Genomic DNA, 13,932 nt, shown 5'->3' on the forward strand with positions numbered 1-13,932 from the left:
ATAGTAGGTAGTTATGGTGGACACTGATGGCATAGGTTTGGGTTAAGGTTTGGATGCACGAGAAACATTCCCTCTCAGTACAGGTCTTTGGCTAGCAAGGTTGATTAGCAAGCATAAGAGTTGAGGGAAGCAAACAAATACACATGTGATAGAAACAATCATGCATCTTCCTTGTAAGCACAAACAATTTTAACTTTAGAATAATAAGCTAAGAGCTAACAAGAAAGAAAGATAATGGAACAACATATCTATATGTATTTCTCTTTTCTACTTAAACTCAAAGTGTTGTTGCTATTGACCAATGCTAAGTTTGCCAAAACCAAATAGATTTACTCAATGCTCCCAAAGTGATACCAATACTAACAACAAGATCAATCATATAGTAGAAATTGCAAACTAAAATAAGATGTGCAATGTGTAAATGATAAGACTTCTCATTAATATTCCATAACGATAACTCACACCAAAGGATATATAGACAACCAACTAAAAGAGAGATACTTCCACACTGCAACCCATCTTATATGATAACTTCCCTACTCATGATATGACACTACTTGATAATAAAAAGGTAAAAGATAGTGATGATGTGATACCGCGGCACTCCCCCCAAGCTTGGAACAAACCAAGGGGGTGCCAATACCAATGATGAATTACTCCTTCGGCGGTGGTGATGAATTCTTCCCATCATCAGACATCCAAGGAAGAGGTTCTCCATCAACAAACGACATCTTGGTCTCCGGAATCCTGAAACTAGCAACATAGCTTATGTGTTTAAACCTGTTTTCATACTCACAGTTTTGATTCTGAACATCATAGAGTTGAGATTGGAGTTTGTTGGTGGTGTCGTGAAGCGAAAGGATGTCGTCCCACAGCCTTGCAGTCTCCTTCTTGTGTCCATCAATAAGTTCAGACACAATCTTGTGGAAGATGTCCACTTCACGCTCAGCCATCTTCTTGTAGTTGAAGACCTCTTGTTCCAGTTTCTCCATCCTGTCTTCCAAGCTTCCTTCTCCTTTAGGACCCCGGACATCTTCAATCTGCAACTCTCCATCTACGAGCAGCAATTCCTTAGGGTGCATCTTCAGCTCGTTCATGTACGGGTTGACGACGTCCTCAAAGAAGCTGTCCTTCGGAGTTCCATGGTGTCTCTAGATCAAACAGATCCTCGCAGAAAACAGCTCGAAACAAAACACGACGAGAAAATGATATACGGACCTCCAGGGGTCCGGGGGATTATATAGCAGAAATTTTCACGACAGAAGGAAACTACCAGGTCGAACTAGAATCAGAGAGGGACACCAAGGGGCCGTCCTCATAGGGCGGCGCGGCCAGGCTGGGGCCCGCGCCGGCCTATGGGGGCACGCCCTCGTGCGTCTCCTCCACTCCGTTTCGATCTCGTAATTTTTCATATTTTCCAAAAACAGCAAAAACATTGTTCGGAAAGTTAAACGCGGACTTTTTATTACCAATACTGTTACCTATTCAAAGTCGAACTCTGCAGACCTGTCAATTTGGCCTTTGATGAAAGCTTCCTGAGTCACCACTTGAATAACATCAACATCTTCATTATAGGAATCTCCAGAAATATAATGCTTGAGTCTTTGTCCATTCACCACTTGTGTGGCATCGCCTTGCAGAGAACTAATTTTAATTGCCCCTGAACGATACACCTCCGCAATGACATATGGTCCTTCCCATTTTGAGAGCAATTTCCCTGCAAAAAATCTGAGACGAGACCGATATAATAGGACTTTATCCCCAACATTAAATTCTCTTTTGATAATTCTTCTATCATGCCATTTCTTAACTTTCTCTTTAAAGAGTTTAGCATTTTCATAAGCTTCACTTCTCCATTCATCTAAAGAACTCAATTGTAGCAATCTCTTCTTACCGGCAAGTTTAGGATCTTTATTTAATTCTCTTACAGCCCAATAAGCTTTGTGCTCTAGTTCTAAAGGTAAATGACAAGCTTTTCCATAAACCATTTATGAGGTGACATCCCCATAGGATTTTTATAAGCAGTTCTATAAGCCCATAGTGCTTCCTTCAATTTACTAGCCCCCAATTCTTTCTAGATTTATTAACAGTATTTTGCAAAATAGATTTAATCTCTCTATTTGTTAATTCTACTTGCCCACTAGTTTGAGGATGATAAGCGGAAGCAATCCTATGATTAATACCCTATTTATCAAGAGTTTTTCTAAAACCACCATGAATAAAATGAGAACCTCCATCAGTCATAAGATATCTAGGAACTCCAAATCTAGGAAAAATAATATCTAAAAGCATTCTTAAAGAGGTCTCACCATCAGCACTTTTTTTGGGTATGGATTCCACCCATTTAGTAACATAATCAACATCGACAAGTATATGAGTGTTACCTTCTGAAGAAGGGAAAGGACCCATGAAGTCAAATCCCCAACAATCGAATGGTTCAATAACAATAGTATAATTCATAGGCATTTCATTACGTCTGGAGATATTACCAACCCTTTGGCATTCATCACAAGATAAAATAAATTTCCTTGCATCTTTAAAGAGAGTTGGCCAATAAAAACCCGATTGTAGAACCTTTTGCGCGGTTCTATCTCCGGCGTGATGTCCTCCATAAACACTACCATGACACTTACTCAATATATCTTGTTGTTCATATTCGGGAACACATCTTCGCATAATACCATCCACTCCTTCTTTATATAAGTGTGGGTCATCCCAAAAATAATGCCTCAAATCATAAAAGAATTTCCTCCTTTGCTGAGCTGAAAAGGTTGGAGGCAAGTACTTGGAAACAATAAAGTTAGCATAATCAGCATACCAAGGACTATCTCGCGAGCTCACCTTTATTACAGCCAATTGTTCATTTGGAAAACTATCTTTAACAGGAACAGGATCATAAGCAATATTTTCCAATCTAGACAAATTATCAGCAACATGATTATCAGCTCCTTTTCTATCTATAATATGCAAATCAAATTCTTGCAAAAGAAGCACCCATCTAATAAGCCTTGGCTTAGCATCTTTCTTTTCCATAAGGTATCTAATTGCAGCATGATCAATATGAATTGTAACTTTTGAATCAACAATACAGGGTCTAAACTTGTCACAAGCAAAAACCACAGCTAACAATTCTTTTTCAGTTGTAGCATAATTTCTTTGAGCAGCATCAAGAGTTTTACTAGCATAATGAATAACATTAATTTTTTTATCTATTCGCTGTCCAAGAACAGCACCTACAGCAAAATCACTAGCATCACACATAATCTCAAAAGGTAAATTCCAATCAGGAGGTTCAACTACAGGAGCAGTTGTGTTAAGGATTTCTTTAGAGTTTCAAAAGCTTCCTTACAATCATCATCAAAAACAAAAGGTACATCTTTTTGAAGAAGATTAGTAAGAGGCTTTGAAATCTTAGAAAAGTCTTTAATAAATCTCCTATAAAACCCAGCATGACCAAGAACACTACGAATACCTTTAACATCCCTTGGATAGGGCATCTTCTCAATGACTTCAACTTTAGCTCTATCAACTTCAATACCTCTCTCAGAAATTTTATGTCCCAATACAATTCCTTCATTAACCATAAAGTGGCATTTCTCCCAATTAAGAACAAGGTTAGTTTCTTCACATCTCTGCAAAACTTTATCAAGGTTTTGCAAGCAATTATCAAAAGAATTCCCATAGACAGAAAAATCATCCATGAATACCTCTACAATCTTTTCACAGAAGCCATGGAAAATAGCAGACATGCATCTTTCAAAAGTAGCAGGAGCATTACATAAACCAAAAGGCACACGCCTATAAGCATAAGTTCCATAGGGACAAGTGAAAGTGGTTTTCTCTTGATCGTTAGTTTTAACAGCAATTTGTGAAAACCCAGAATAACCATCAAGAAAGCAAAAATAAGTATTTTTAGATAACCTTTCTAACATTTGATCAATAAAAGGTAAAGGGTAATGATCTTTCTTAGTAACCTTATTAACTTTTCGATAATCAATGCACATTCTATACCTTACAACTACTCTTTGAGGGATGAGCTCATCATTATCATTAGGTACAACAGTTATTCCTCCTTTCTTAGGAACACAATGCACAAGACTAACCCATCTACTATCAGCAATAGGATATATAATACCAGCTTCAAGAAGTTTTAATACCCCATTCCTTACCACACCCTTCATGTTAGAAATTAGACGACGCTGATGTTCAACAACAGGCTTTGCATCATCTTCCATATTAATGGCATGTTGGCAAATAGAGGGAGAAATCCCCTTCAAGTCATCAACAGTGTAGCCAATAGCTCCTCGGTGTTTCTTCAATATTTCCAATAACCTTTCTTCCTCAAACTCTGAAAGCTTAGAACTAATAATAACATGATATATTTTATTATCATCAATATGAGCATACTTAAGATTATCAGGCAATGGTTTTAAATCAAAAACAAGATCTTCCTTTGGTGGTGGCGTTGTACCTAGATCTTCAACCGGCAAGTCATGTTTAAGAATAGGTTGACGAAGGAAAATTTCATCAAGCTCATTCCTTTCTTCCCTAAAGACTTCACTCTCACTATCCTCCAAATGTTGCTGCAAAGGATTATTAGGAGGAAGAGCAATAGATGCATATTGTTCAACTCTAAAATCATTATTAGGCAAATCAGCTTTATAAGGAGTTTTGGCAAATTTAGAGAAATTAAACTCATAAGATTCACCAGCAAATTTAGTCACAATTTTCTCTTTTTTGCAATCTATAACAGCTCCACAAGTATTTAGAAAAGGTCTACCAAAAATGATAGGACAAGACTTACTAGCAGCAGAACCAAGTACCAAAAAGTCAGCAGGATATTTAATCTTACCACATAGAACTTCCACATCTCGAACAATACCAATAGGAGAGATAGTTTCTCTATTAGCTAGCCGAATAACCACATCAATATCTTCAAGTTCACAAGAACCAATTTCATGCATGATCTCCGTGTAAAGCTCATAAGGAATAGCACTAATACTTGCACCAATATCGCATAAACCATAATAACAATGATCACCTATTCTAACAGAGAGCAAAGGAACACTGGTTTTCCTAGACTTATTAGGATGCGAAAGAATATTAGAAGCATCTTCACAGAAAATAATATGACCATCTTCTACATTTTCAGTCACAAGATCTTTAACTATTGCAATAGCAGGTTCAACCTTTATTTGCTCTTCAGGTTCTATAGGTTTCTTTGCACTTTTATTAACCGCACTAGTTATAACAGAATACTCCTTCATTTTAGTAGGGAAAGGAGTTTTTCAATATAAGCTTCAGGAAGAATATGATCAACAGTTTCAATTACAACACATTTATTTATAGATGAATCAGTTTTATCTTTATACGGTTCATGATACTTATCAAAATTCTTTCTAGGCAATTCAAAATGAGGGGCAAAAGCTTTATAAAAAATTTCAACGACTTGAGAATCAAGACCATAAGTAGCACTCATATTACGAAATTTATCAGTATCCATAAAAGTTTCAATGCATTCATAATCATAATTTATACCTGACTCTCTATCTTTGTCATTCTCCCATCCTTCAGTATTCTCCTGAATCCAATCAAGAAGGTCCCTTTTAAACTCTTCTTTGTTGCGTGTAAATGATCCAGAACAAGAAGTATCCAGCAATGTTTTATCTTGAAAAGAAAGTCTTGCATAGAAATTATCAATGATGATATTACCAGGAAGCTCATGAATGGGGCATTTGAGCATTAAAGACTTCAATCTCCCCCATGCTTGGGCAATACTCTCTCCATCATGAGGCCAGAAATTATATATGCGGTTCCGGTCTTTGTGAATTTCACTTGGAGGATAGAATTTAGAATAAAATAGAGGCACAATATCCTTCCAATTAAGAGAATCCCCATTCTTCAGTAATTTATACCAATGCGCCGCTTTACCAGACATCGATATAGAGAATAGTTCCTTCCTAACTTCATCCATAGCAATACCTGCACACTTGAATAACCCGCATAATTCATGTAAAAACAGTAAATGATCTCCAGGATGGACAGTTCCATCCCCTTCATAGCGCTTATCCACAACACGTTCAATAATTTTCATAGGTATTTTGTATGGAACCTCTTTCTCACCTGGCGCCTCATCCACTACCTTTGTAGTAGTAGTAGATTTTCCAAATAGAAATTCAAGAGAAGATCTCTCCATAATGAATTATAGCAGCAGGCAGAAATAAAATCAGCACGTACAGAAAAAGTTTCCCTTACCAATTCCACTTACCAATAGCGCTTCACTCCTCGGCAACGGCGCCAGAAAATAGTCTTGATGACCCACAAGTATAGGGGGTGTATCGTAGTACTTTCGATAAATAAGAGTGTCGAACCCAACGAGGAGCAGCTGTGGAGATGGCGGTGATGATGATGGAGATGATGGTGATGATGATCCCAATGATGTCCAGCTCGATGACGGTGACGATGGCGTCGATTTCCCCCTCCGGGAGGAAATTTCCCCGGCAGATTTCAGCCTGCCGGAGAGCTCTTTTCTCTCTGGTGTTTTCCGCCCCGCAGAGGCGGCTGTGACTCTTCGCGACTATCCTCTGGAGCTTAGGTTTTCGGGGCGAAGAAGTACGCGAAGGAGAGGCGGCAGAAGGGGGCTGTGGGCCCCCTCCCCACAAGGCGGCGCGGCCAGGCCAGGGCCCGCGCCGGCCTATGGGGGGGCCATGGCGGCCCTCCCCGGTCCCTCCTTTTGGCTGGCTTTGTCTTCGGGAAAAATAAGATCTTCGGTGTAATTTCCGTCAATTGTTGATCTTCCGAAATATTGCATTCTGACGGTGCTTTTTCCAGCAGAATCGTGACTCCGGTGAGCGATTCTCCCATAATCATGAAACATGCAAAATAGATGAAATAACATAAGTATCATCTCTAAATATGAAATATATCAATGAATAACAGTAAATTATGATATAAAATAGTGATGCAAAATGGACGTATCAGTCCACCTCTGGACTACGGGTTTGTGGCAGTAGCTTGATCTATTTATCTCATGTTCTTCATAGTTCTTAGTGCCATATGAGCTCCCTCACATGATTATGGTCATATTTGTAATACTTATGTGGTGGATCCTTATTCTATGATATTGTGCTATGAGATCTGATCGTATTATGTGTAAGATGTATTGATAGAGGCATATTATGTACCCCGTTCTTAAGTATTTGTTATGATCCAACATCTATGCAAGAGCGTGTGTGGGGTGATGTGTGTATTAGATGGATGTGACAACAAATTCATGATCTATTATGACTTTGCCTTTTCTTTTGCTACCTCACTAGGGATAAAGTGAATGCATGTGCTATGTTCATCACGTAACAAAAGTGATGATCTTGTTAGTTCAGGGTAGCATATTTGATATTCACACATCATGTGAAAGTACCTAAGACTATACTCTGTTAATTCTTAATACAAGATTGCACGACGTTTTATCTTTATTGTGGAGTATAAGACAAATGTGTTGCATCATATCTATGCTAGGATATGATGCCCATATGAATGCTTATCTTACTCATATTATTTTTCTGCATCCTTATATCTCATTGATGAATTATTTTTTATCCGCTACAACTTAAAAGAGAGAATAGTCAAGTGAACCCTTGAATCCCGGTCCACTTTTTATCATAAGAAACACCTTTATATTGTTTTTATCTTATTTTCTATTTGCAACACTATTTTAATCCAAAAATACATTTTTTTACTTTTCTTATTTGCATTCAAAACACCAAAAACAATCAACCTCTTTACAGTTTTTACTTGGTTACTTTATTTCCTATAGTTTTACTCGCTTAATTTTTACTTGTGTTTATTTACTTACATGAAACTTTGTGCTTGACAACCACACAGTGGAGTTGGGGACACAAGGCTTTTATTCTAATTGCAGGATTGCTAGAAGAAGAGAGAAAAGAATACTCTTTTCTTAGTTCCCCGAGAGTTCGATATACACCCTCGAGTCACCCTTGTGAAGAAAATACTTTGCTGATACAACACTCTACACTTAGAGTCCCAACGTATCAAGATATTTTTGGCGTTGCTATTAACCGTCATCAACTACGCACTCCACTAACCCCCAATCCGCGACCGCCATGTTTCAACCAATAGGAGCGCGACGCGGTGAAACCATGATATGTGGTACCGCGAACCACTGGCTTCCACCATTGGATCGTGTCATGCCAAGCACACAAATATCAGATCGTGGCCGTCAGTTCTAACCGAGAGGTGTGGATGGAGGGTCGCTCCCGAGTATAAAACCTGATCTCATCCTAGAATAGAATAAATAAAAAAAAAACAAAAAATCATACCCCACAACCGCTTTCATAACCCCCGAAAGTTGCAACCTCTCTCCCGGTGGATTCGGGGATCTCGGAAGCGTGCGAGGTAGATCCTTCAATTTTTATCTAGTTTCTAGGCTTCAATTTATCATGGGCTTGATGGGCCTTCTGGACTCCCTCCTGGATCTGTACGAGGGATAGTAATATCGAGTATCCAATATGGTATACCCATGTCAGCCTCTGCCTAGGAGCTGCTATGTCTGTGTTGAAGCCGGTCGATGCCACTCGTCGAGGAGATGCTCTGGACTTTTCCCCAACCCGTCGATGTGGTACACCGTACACGGTGTCAGACGCGCTAGCATTCATGGCGGCGAGCCTCAGAAGGGCGTGTGCAAGGGGGGGGGGGACGTCGTAACGTGGGCGGAGGGGGCAGAGGTAGTGGTGCGCACGCCGACGTGCTAACTCGGCGGCGGTGTCACGGGATTTGAGACGGAGACGAGGAAGGGGACGAGCCAGTCGGCCTCTCCAGGGTGGACTTTTTCGTCGGCATCCCAAAGTTCAGGGCCTTTTTTGCAAAACAAATCCACAGCTGGACCCTTACGTGGACTGACATATGGGGCTACCACTTGACACATCAGCAAATACATAGCGCTACCGAGGGCAGTGACGGTAGATGAAACAGTCGGCCGTATTCGCACCCAGCAGCCGCTTTTGCTGAAAGTTGCAACCTCTCTTTCGGCGGATTTGGGATCTCGGAAGCGCGCGAGGTAAATCCTTCATTCCCTATCGTTCTCTTCGATTCTACTGCAGTTCCTCGCTTTCGTTGGTGATCGGTTCCTGGTAATCTCGCTGGGGCGGTCGATTTGGGGGAGATGAACTGGATGCGGATTTGAATCTTACGCGCGATTAGGGTTTGCGCGTTGTTCGTCACTGCGGTTGTTTCAACTGCCTATTTCGGGGGGTTTCAATTGCTTAGACCTGTCTTAATCGCGGTTACCTGTGCCTGCATGCCACGGAATTTGTGGTTGGCTAGTTTTGCCGAACGATGAAGTTGGAACTCGTGGGTGTGATGGAGATACGAGTTTGCGGCATACCCAATCAGGAAATCCTGCAGATCTGTACCTTCGTTTAGACTATAGTGGTATTCAGGTTAGTTGCGTTTCAGTGGCTTGTGATATAAGTGATCTATATCAAAATTGTATCTGCTGGTCCTGCAAATCTGCTACTTCATGTGTGTACCAGTAGTATCAAAGTTGGTTTTGTATCTACTGGTTTTTACTTTTTAGGATAGGAAGAGGTGACTACTTAGTTCTTTTAGGCTGGTAGGATGAACATAAAATGGTCTGAGCTGATAGTACACATCTGAAGCATGCATTACACTTGTATGTCATAAATTTGCAGTATGTTATTGTTCTATATTAGTAATATTTATAGTATACCGATTGTTGTAGTTGGAGTCACATGATTTGATGATATGTGAGTACACAGCCTGCCCTACTAAGAATACCTGTAGCTTTGTTTTCGTTTTTATCCAAGTTCTCTTTGAACCATTAGCTTGTGCCATATTTGTTTTATGGGGCATTCGACATCTGCTGGCCCTGCAAACCTGTATCTTCATGTTGGCTACAGTAGTATCAAAATTTGTTTCGAAACATTTGCGTGGGTTCTGTATTTGTGCAGGAGCTGAACATTTGTTTGTAGTATATATTTGGTATCTACTGGTTCTGTTGTTTTATGTTGGTAGGATGGATATAGCTGATAGTAGTAACTATCTGAACTATTCATTATACTTGCATGACATGATTTGCCACAATATTGTCTGTGCCAATGTGTTTATGTTATAGTAGTCATTTGATGCTTAGAGCCATCTGCATCCTAGGTTCATTAGGGAATAACGGGTGCAGGGTAAACTTGAACTATCTCTAACAATGGAAGTGAATTGTGTACGCTAATATCTGGAAGCATTAGTAAGACTGCCTGTATAGTCAAAATTTGAAGGAGCGACTGCTATCTCTGTTGTAAATCCAGTATTGTTGCTTAACGTCTTTCTATTGATATCGTGTCTGATGTTGGCACTGTACTGACCTATTAGTTTCGTAACACTCATACTTTGGAAAAACTAAATGCGAATGCAGCTAACTTTGGGAGACAAATGTTCGACTATTATACCTGGTAATTAGAAAGTAGGTTTCTTCTTAGTTGATGGTCTATATTTTCTCATGCTTGTTATATGTGAATTTCGTTGCCTAAAATAATTTCGTTTTGGTTTTCATGTCATTATAGTTTAACATATGGGTACATAGCGATAAAATCTTAGTGGTCCTCCAGTTTGTCACTGCATGTCTTGTTTCTGTGTATCTATCAATGAACAATCTTAGTAAAAAGGCTGGCTCTTGTTGTGGTAGGTATGATCCTGTGGATTAAGAATTTTAGTTAAAACTGTATGATAGCTGACAGGCATACTAAAATTCTTAATCATGGGCATGGCCTAAACTTTACCTCCACGACAGCTGACAGGCATACTCATTACCTTCTTAGAGGAAATTGATCGAAAATTGCTATACCCTAGGTCGTCAGCCTATATCTCAGCATCATTATATAGCACCCGACAAACTGCATCGTCTCCGCTGGAATCTGCCATCGGTTGCACAGTATCACGATCCCTTCCCCGTCCCCTATTCCCCCTCTCCCCCATCTCCTATATCCTGCCATGATAGTTTTTAGGGTTCAGTGCTTCAGTGCTTTGGATTGGAATTGGATAGTCCCTCCATCACGAGCTCACATCTTAATTTTGTGAGGCCAGTAGGCTCCAATTAGTTCGACTATAGTCATGGTCCGGTTGTTCTGTTAATGCACATTTCTTGATTTGGTTAGAGGATGAGATCTGGCCTCTGAGCACTCCAAAGGGGCGATTTGTGAGGCTATTTTGATTCTAGTTTTTTGTGTATTCATCTGGATTTGTTCATTAGCTAACGAGACAACTTTGGTCTCAAAATACCCGTGGAAGTTGGAACCTCACCAAATCTTGAAAGCAGAATCGTGAGATTTGATTAAACGTCTTATCCTTTCTGTCAAGAAGTTCGTCAAACGTCAGTACCTACATCATCCTCTCACCTGTTGAGATATACTGGTTTTGCCTAGTATGGTTTGTCGTGTGCTATATAATGATGCTGAGATATAGGCTGACGACCTAGGGTATAGCAATTTTTGCTCAATTTCCTCTCCTTTTTTTTTTCTCAATTTCCTCTCCTTTACTTGGTGCATCTCCTAAACCTGTCATGGTGGTAAATTTTAGGCTGCACACATGTTTTGATAATCGAGTTAGCTGAATGCGCATGACCTGACTTACCTTTTGAAACATTAACCTGTTCTGTTGGCTGTTGTGTTTTTACTGGCTGATATTAGAATCTGTACAAGTATATCTGCTGCTCATGTCTTGATGTTAGGCCTAGTTGAATAACTATATCTTGAAACTAGTTACTAGCTGAGTCATTTGTACTTGTTCGTATGTTTCTCTCCTACTTTAGTATAACGTTTTCATGTATTAACAAGGTGTTCTGTTGGTTGCCAAAAATGTTAGTGGCTGATCTTAGGTTCTGCATGAGTATCTTCTTTTCATGTCTTGACTGTAGGCATCAATAAATAACAAGGTGCTGCAGCTAGTTACACATTAATTTGAACCATTGAAACTGTTAATTTGGTTTGTGATGGATGAACATCTCTTCACCTTTATCCCTTCTAGATACTTAAGTATCCGTTGTGTTTACCCTGTTGATGATTGTTTATCCTGCCTTCTGGGCTGACCCTGATTTGTTCTGTAATAATCCATATTCTGCTGTGACAGGGCGTGTTAACTTTGTCTGCTATGCAATCATCGTATCTTCCCGCTACCACTGAGTCAATTGCATTGGCTCAGGAGGCTAAGGATGCTTCAGAATCCATTTCAATCCTCTACCGTGTGCTTGAAGACCCGTCTTCTTCATCAGATGCAGTGAGAGTGAAAGAACTTGCCATTACGAATCTGACAAACTATCTCACCAAAGAGAACAGAGCTGAGGAGCTGAGGAATCTGTTGACCCAGCTTCGGCCATTTTTTGCACTGATTCCCAAGGCAAAGACAGCAAAGATTGTACGTGGCATCATTGATGCTGTTTCCAAGATACCTGGAACATCTGATCTTCAGATCTCACTCTGCAAGGAAATGGTGGAATGGACACGTGCAGAGAAGCGTACCTTTCTCAGGCAGCGTGTGGAAGCAAGGCTAGCGTCCCTTCTGTTGGAAACTCAGGAGTACACTGAAGCTCTTACCCTTCTTTCTAGTCTTATCAAGGAAGTGAGGAGGCTGGATGACAAATTGCTTCTTGTTGACATTGACCTTTTGGAGAGCAAACTCCATTTCTCTCTGAGGAACCTGCCAAAGGCCAAAGCTTCTCTCACTGCCGCAAGAACTGCAGCAAATGCCATTTATGTTCCGCCAGCGCAGCAGGGAACCATTGATCTGCAGAGCGGAATCCTTCATGCTGAGGAGAAGGATTACAAGACTGCCTACAGTTACTTCTTTGAAGCATTTGAAGGATTCAATGCACTGGAGGATCCAAAGGCCATCTTCTGCTTGAAGTACATGCTTCTGTGCAAGATAATGGTTAACCATGCTGATGATGTTGCTGGAATTATCTCGTCTAAGGCAGGCCTGAAGTATGTTGGTCCTGATGTTGATGCTATGAAAGCTGTGGCTGATGCCTACTCAAAAAGATCTCTCAAGTACTTTGAAACTGCTCTTCGTGACTACAAAGCCCAGCTGGAGGAGGATCCAATTGTCCACAGGCATCTCTCATCTCTGTATGATACCCTCCTGGAACAGAACCTCTGCAGGTTGATTGAGCCTTACTCAAGGGTGGAGATCGCACACGTAGCAGAGATGATTGAGTTGCCAATCGACCATGTTGAGAAGAAGCTGTCGCAGATGATCCTTGACAAGAAATTCTCAGGGACCCTGGATCAGGGTGCTGGTTGCCTCATCATCTTTGAGGACTCCAAGACGGAGGCGATCTTCCCTGCTACACTCGAAACGATTTCAAATGTAGGGAAGGTTGTGGAGAGCCTTTACATGAGATCAGCCAAGATCATGGCTTGAGAAGATGTTTTATTCTTTATGTGGTTTCTCTGGTTAAAACCTTAACTGAGATCTGTTAGAGCCCTCAGGACCGAGTGGGTAGCGCCATTTCATCCTTGCAAATTGTTTTCTTTAAAGCTAAATGTCTCATTCATGGACAAGAAGGCACTGTTGCTTCTGCTTGATGAAAATACTGTTAACACTTCCCGACGTAAACTCATTTTCAATTTGGTGAAATATGCAATGTTATGAAATAGCAATCCTTGTGGGATTTTTGTGATGCTCCAACAGTGCAGATTCAAATACATGCTGCTTGTACTTGTACTCACTCGGTCTCAAATTTTGGATGTATCTAGATGTTAGTGTCTACATACATCTAAATTTTGATAAAATTGACACAAAATTGGAAGAAGTACTATTAATAACGTGAGATTAGCTTGGTTCCTCATGATGCTGCATATTTTACTGGAGGCAAGGTTGCAACTAGTATTTTTTTTGATCCGAGATTCATCA

At 40.2% G+C, this 13,932-nt stretch overlaps 1 protein-coding gene across 1 annotated transcript; it reads left to right on the forward strand.

The window, feature by feature from the left end:
• Window positions 1–8,940: 8,940 nt before the first annotated feature.
• Window positions 8,941–13,699, forward strand: LOC127335066 (26S proteasome non-ATPase regulatory subunit 11 homolog). Its single transcript, XM_051361655.2, has 2 exons — window positions 8,941–9,073; window positions 12,151–13,699. Exon 2 carries the CDS (start codon window positions 12,172–12,174, stop codon window positions 13,438–13,440), a length of 1,269 nt encoding a protein of 422 aa, XP_051217615.1. The 5' UTR covers window positions 8,941–9,073; window positions 12,151–12,171; the 3' UTR covers window positions 13,441–13,699.
• Window positions 13,700–13,932: the final 233 nt, after the last annotated feature.

Source organism: Lolium perenne, chromosome 2, assembly GCF_019359855.2.
Source record: "Lolium perenne isolate Kyuss_39 chromosome 2, Kyuss_2.0, whole genome shotgun sequence".
NCBI classification, from domain to species: Eukaryota; Viridiplantae; Streptophyta; class Magnoliopsida; order Poales; family Poaceae; genus Lolium; species Lolium perenne.